Genomic DNA, 6,716 nt, shown 5'->3' with positions numbered 1-6,716 from the left:
CAGCCACGCGCAGGCCCGGCCATGCCCAGGCCCGCCGCTGCTGCCGCACAGACCCGGGCCCGCCGCCACCGCCGCCTTCTTTTTTCTTTTTTCTGAGACGTTTTTGCTACAGGGTGCATGTGCTCACAAGAAAGAGAGAGACAGAAAGTGAGAAACCACCTCCCCGGGGGATGGTCACGCCGCAATCCCTTCTCCTCCATTCTCTTGGGATCTTGGGCACACACGCACACGCGCCCGGCATGAGTTTAAGCCACCGGGTCTGGAACTCAAATCGCGGTTGGCTACATGGGAGTCCAGCGATGTGGTCATTACTCTAGCTGCTGGTCCCATAGGTCCACACCCTGCTTTCAGACTATGTGCTCTGTTTTCACCATGTGTCTGTGGAGATGCCCGTCTTCTCCTGCAGCCTGACGCAGCCACCCCTCATTACTATTTTTTTAAAGAATTGTTTATTCATTATCATTATTTTTAATTTGACCAGAGAGAGAAAAAGGGAAAGTGAGAAAGCAAGCCACCACGTCCCACACTCAAGGCGTGAATTACCTTGTGGGAGTCCAGTGCCTTAATCATTATGCCACCTGCTGGCCCCATTATTCTTAATTATTCTGCACTCATATTATCCTGGATTTTGCCAGTGGAAGCCCCTTCAAGTTTTCTTCGTCCTTGTAATACTTTCTTTTTAGAGAGCTTTTGTTTATTTATTTATTATTATTATTATTATTTTTAATAGGGCGTGTGCACTCACCAGGGAGACAGAGAGACAGAAAGCAAGAAATCACCCCCAGGGGGCATGGCCATGCCACAGTCCCTTCTCCTCCATTCTCCGGGATTTTTTGGAACGCATGCACACGCACCTGGTGTGAGTTTAAGCTGCTAGGCCAACTGGGGTTGATTATGTGAGAGTCCAGCGATGTAACCATTACAGCATCTGCTGGTCCCTCCCTGTGATACTTTTTAAACACTTACTTCCTTTCTGGCTTAATGAGTTGCTCCAGGCTCATCTTGCGCTGTTCCTTTCCTTATCTGCAAACTTTCTTCTTCAGCTAGCCTCAGGGTCTGCTCCACAGGATGAATGGTTGGCGGTGCTGGAGGAGGAAAGAAGGAGGGGGTCCAAGAAAGGGTTCAGTGGTCAACGGTTTCAAATGCAGGGAAAGATCCAGGGCTGGGCACATCATTCTCCACTTCCAGGCTAGGCGGGTGTCCTAGGCAGGAAAGGTGAGCAGAGTCAGTTTCCAGGTCCTCTACCTGGAGCCAAGCACAATGAGGGATGCACAGGTTAGAAGACGCCACTTTCAGCATGGACACGTGTGTACAGAGTCACCCCAACACATCCGGGAGAAGTGTCTTTTTTTTTTTTTTTTTGCTATAGAGCTTGTGTGCTTGCCAGAGAGAGACAGAGAAAATGAGAAGTCACCCTCCCCAGGGTGGATGGCCACGCTGCAGTCCTTTCTCTTCCACTCTCTGCTTGGGATTTTGAGCACACACACACAAGTGCCTTGTGTGATTTTCAAGACACTGGTCTGGGACTCAAACCATGTGGTCAGACATGTGTGATCCAGCACCTTAACCTCCGTGCCACTTGTTGGCCCCCTGAAAGTGCGTCTTTATTGTGCTGTCAGTGAGGGACATCAAGGCGTTTCCAGAGTTCTGGAGTGAAGCACGTCTTCGTGGCTGGACCTGTGAAGACTTCACTGGGGTGGGATTTGAGGTAGATGTTGAAAGAGCGTAGGATTTGGAAGAACGGTTTTCCGGGTGAAACCAGAAGTGACTAGTTTTGAGCTCCGAATCGAATATCTTTACCGTTTCTTTCAACTAGGTTTGGCCCCTTGCCAGATATTGTATGGACCATAAGAAGTGGCTAGTATGGGACCAGCAGGGGGCGTGGTAGTTAAGGTGCTGGACTCCCACGTGGCTGACTGTGGTTTGAGCCCCCGACCTGGCGGCTTGCTTTCTCACTTTCCCTCTCTCTCTCTGGTGAGTGCCTGTATCATGTTTAAAAACAACAATAAGAATAAATAAAATTTTAAAAATAATTAAGAAAATAAACATATAAAAAGAAGTGGCTAGCAAGTGCCGGCAGGGCACACTGTGCTCGGGCCAGGAGGGAGAGATCTGTGCTGACGCCCTGCACTCCTTTCAGATCCCGATGAAACGTGCCCGTCGTTCACCAGGCTGAGCTTTCACAGCGCCGTGGTTGGCACAGGCCTAAACGTGAAGCTGATGCTCTACACCAGGAGAAATCTGACCTGCGCGCAAACCGTCAACTCCACAGCTCTGGGGCACCTGAACGTGACCAAGAAAACCGCCTTCATTGTGCACGGGTTCAGGCCGACGGGCTCCGCTCCAGTCTGGATGGGCGACTTGGTAGAGGGCTTGCTCTCTGTGGAGGACATGAACGTGGTTATCGTTGACTGGAACCGAGGCGCTACGACGGTGATGTACCACTACGCCTCGAGTCGGACCAGAAAAGTCGCCACGGTCTTGAAGGAATTTATCGACCGTATGTTGGTAAGAGAGAATTCAGATTGAAACTAGCCCATTATCTGGAGGTTTAAAGCCAAGAGCTGGGCCTGCAAGTGGTGAGGAGGTTAAGGCGGCTGGATCCCACATGGCCAACTGGGCAGTTCCAGTCCCAGACCAAGTGGCTTGAAAAATCACACCAGGTGCATGTGCGTGCCCAAAATCCAGAGAGGAGAATGGAGGAGAAGGGATTGTGGCGTGGCCATCCACCCTGGGGGGTGATTTCTCACTTCCTCTCTCTCTTTCTGTGTCTCTGTCTGGCAAGACACAAGCACTGTGCAATGAACATCGAGACCATTTGCAACATGTTGTAAATCCGAATAAGCCTCATGGAAGGTTGGTTGGGGAGTGACTGCAGGTCAGTTCTGCAGGTGTGGTCGTGTAGTTTGTGCACTGTACAGGCCACCCAGCTAAAGGAGCATAGATGTCATTGTGCATTTGTAGATTTTTTTTTTTTATTATTATCATAATCTTCTTTATATTACATTGGATTACATATAACTTTACATTGACTTACATTGCTTTTTCAAAAGGGAATGCCATGCATGTCAGTCAATACAGAGGCATCGATCTCCCCGCTTTATCATTCAAAGTCTTTTCCATGCATTTCCCAATAATTATTATTATTATAATTTTTTAAAACAGTCAATCACTATTTCTCATTTTGCTTGTTAAAAGACTTCACCCATCATGAAATACTTCCCAGACCAGTCCAGTTGAGAATACTATACACGTCATCTTCAACAGATAATAAACCATATCTGTTTCTCACTAACATCCCCTCTATTGTTCACTTGCTATCTTTCTCTATCCTCTTCTCTTTTTTTTTTTATAGTTTATTTTTTATTATAATTTTTTTTTCCCATCGCAACACACAAATGAATTTTCCATCCAATATATACTGTGCGTTGGCTCAATCAAGCACGTCAACATATATGTTCTCAGCAAATAATTTCCCAATTCTTGTGTCCTGCATACCTTGCCTTTTGTTTTACCATCCTAGATTCCCCATCCCCCTCCCTCTGTTATGACCCATCCTCCTCCCACATTGTCCCTGTCATCCCCGATTGCCCTCCGTGCCTCACCCCTCCCCAAATGATCTGTCAGTGATCTTAATTAGTCTAAGTCTCTCCAATAGTTATCACAGCTGACACATGCCTCTACATGAACTCAAGTCTGACTTTAGGCCTAAACCCCATTGGGTAAAAAGAGCATACTATAAAGTAGAACCCAACTGGGCCCATACCGCTCACTGCAGCCATCAAATATCCAATTTTTTTTTTTAAATGGTACGAATAGTTTAACCGTTTTTTTTTGTTTGTTTTTTGTTTTCGTTTTTTTCCCGTAACATTCATTCCCTGAGCATCATCACAGCGTACTAAATGTAATCTCCCATCTAGAATAAACTGCACAGTGACCCAATCAAGCATGTTATCATCAATAATATTCCACTTCTACTTTCTTGCTTATGCACATATATGTTTTTTTTCCTCTTCCTCTTTTTTTTTATTTTTTTTTATTTTTCCTATGTTTGTCCCTCTGCCCTGTCTCACTCTCCCATTACAATATCCCTGCTATATACAGTTGTCTTCCAGAAGAGTTACTGAAAAAGTGATACATACAAGTAAAGGGAGAGAGGCCACAAGTTCCAACCATCAGCTCATAAAGTTTTTGGTAATAGGGAGCATAAACTCCACTCAGGGTTGGATAAGGAAGGGTCTCCGGCAGATCCACAAGTGTAGGTGAGTCTCCAAGGAATGCAGTTTCAGGAAAGCAGTTCTGGTACACAGGGATAATTATCAGCTGATGCGGCACAGCAGTCATCTTGTAGTTACCAGGAATGGTGTTGTGGGGGTCTGCAGTGTGAGTTGTCCTTGGGTATCTGGCTTCCTTAAAAATGGCAGAGTAGTTCTTGTTTTCCCCTGAGGTAATGCAGGGCTGGTAACTATCATCTTCTTAAGTTGCAAGTTCTTCAACCTTGTTTTCGGCCTCCTCCGGGCCATCCCGGGCCAGAGAAGGGAGGGGCAGGGAGGCCCCCCGGGCCGCGTGGCGCGCCCCCCGGAGTGGAGGAGCACCGGCCAGGCCGATCCCGGCGCGCGGCTGCACTGGGGAGGGGCCGTTCCCGGCGCGCCCATTTGTAGATTTTTTAAAGAGTTATTTATTCATTCATTTATTTTAATTTGATCATGCGTGCGCACACACACACACACACACACACACACACAAAGAGAAAGAGAAAGAGAGAGAGAGTCAAAGTGAGAAAGTAAGCCACCAGGTCTGGGACTTGAACTGTGGTGAGCCATGTGAGAGTGTCCAGTGCCTTAACCACCACACCACCTGCTGGCCCCTGTGAATTTGTAGATTTTTTTCATTGTAATTTTCTAACAGATAACAACAAGGTATCTTGAGGAAGAAGCATTTTTGTAAAAGAGTATTTATTTAATTTTACTTATTCACTCATTCATTTTAATTTGACCAGAGAGAGACAGAGAGGACAAAGAGAGACAGCAAGCCACCAGGTCCAGGACTCGAACTGTGGTCTGCCATATGGGAGTGTCCAGTGCCTCAAACACCATGCCACCTGCTGGCCCCCAGGAAGGGCCATCTTTTTCCAATTCATATAAAGGTATCTCAGGAGTAAGAGGTTCTGTTTAGGGGCTTCGTAGTTTGAAAGCCTAGAACGTCGTCAACTTCTATAGCTATTTCTTTTGCTAGAAATGCCAAAAGTTTAGTGAACAGATTAGCCAAAACCGGAATGGAGAGCTATGGTCTTAGAAGACTTATAGAGGTTAAACCTTACATGTTTATTTAGTGAGCTAGCTCATGATAGATATTTTAACAGCCGCAAGGTGACAACAAACCAAGACAGTTTCAGGGAGAAAGGCCTGACGGCTCCTGGGGCCAGGGGTGACAGGAGTTTTACACGAGCGCCTCACTAAGCCACAGCCTCAGGGAAGTGTCAAAGGGACCCAGGACAAGCTGTCCCAGCAGCGTATGGACCGTGGCCTGCTCCCACTCCCACTCCCACCTTTCCTTCTCTCCTCACCCTGACGGCATGAGCCTAGCCTATGAACAAGGAAGTTTATTGAAATAGAATGCGGCCCTCTCCCCAATTTAGAAGGCTTGGTTCCTTTTTTCTTTTCTGTTTTCAGTTTATTTATTCCTCTGTGCCCATGAGAGAGGGAGAAGCAGGGTCTTGATATCTGCACCCACCCCAGCTTCAGCCAGTCTGGCATTCTCAGGAAGGTCTCTGGGTGCGGACTAGGGCCGCCCACGTGGGTCAGCCTCGGCCTGCATCCTTTTAGGGCCTCGGGTCTCGGCCTGGTTTCTGGCTGAGGCCTGATGGGGACGCTGTGGGTCAGGGTTAAGGGCGCGGTTGGACAGACTAGCCTGAATCCTGCTCTGGCCCGTCCGCACGCAGGGGAGAGGACGTGCGCCCTGGGCCTGTTTCCCCATCTGTGTGAGCGGAAGAATAGTGCTGGCCTCCTGGAGGCCTCGCCCTAAGTGAGCCAGCAGGTGGGAGGCGCCGCGGGGCAGTGGCGGGGCAGGTGTTCGCCTGGGGGAGCCCTGTGCAGGCAATGCAGAAGTCTGGGTTTGAAGCCGGCTCTTCCCACTCCCTGAAGTCAACAGCTAGCGCGGTTCACCCAATGCCATCAGTCTTGGCTCCTCACACTTTATAATGCCGGTCCTCTTGGCATTGCAGGCAGAAGGAGCTTCTCTGGACGACATTTACATGATTGGAGTGAGTCTAGGAGCCCACATAGCTGGGTTTGTCGGAGCGATGTATGAGGGGCAGCTGGGGCGGATTACAGGTAAGGCTCCTCCGGGGCGGGGCCGGGGCCGGGGCGGGGCAGGTGTTCGCCTGGGGGAGTCCTATGCAGCCAATGCAGATGTTGGGTTTGAAGCCCACTCTTCCCACTCCCTAACCTTCTGGGCATGTGTCTTCTTGTGCGAAAGGAAGACCATCATAATCTTGACCTCAGACTCTGAGATACTAAAATAGAGGTAAATTGTAAGCGCCACAGAAAAGATTGGTGGGGACTCTTTCTCTGACGTCCCTTAGGGATTTGATCTGTGTGCCCAGACAGCCTCCTGCCTGTCACTTAATGCAGGATATTTGAACCACAGACCTAACACACGTCACAGCTGGAGTCTCGGGAGAGGAAAACGAGAAGGGAACGTTGTGGCTGGGGCCG

General features: G+C 48.6%; 1 protein-coding gene across 2 annotated transcripts in view; it reads left to right on the top strand.

Moving 5' to 3' along the window:
• The window catches only part of LIPH (lipase H), a 57,234-nt gene that overhangs the window by 20,170 nt on the left and 30,348 nt on the right, over positions 1-6,716 (top strand). For both annotated transcript variants that reach the window (XM_014592545.2, XM_006160781.3), the window contains exons 2-3: positions 2,141-2,508; positions 6,224-6,332. In XM_014592545.2, coding sequence (XP_014448031.1) covers positions 2,141-2,508; positions 6,224-6,332 — 477 coding nt within the window. The remainder of the gene's footprint in view (positions 1-2,140; positions 2,509-6,223; positions 6,333-6,716) is intronic.

Source organism: Tupaia chinensis, unplaced genomic scaffold, assembly GCF_000334495.1.
Source record: "Tupaia chinensis unplaced genomic scaffold, TupChi_1.0 Scaffold000708_1, whole genome shotgun sequence".
NCBI classification, from domain to species: domain Eukaryota; kingdom Metazoa; phylum Chordata; class Mammalia; order Scandentia; family Tupaiidae; genus Tupaia; species Tupaia belangeri.
This window is presented reverse-complemented; position numbering and strand designations above follow the sequence as displayed.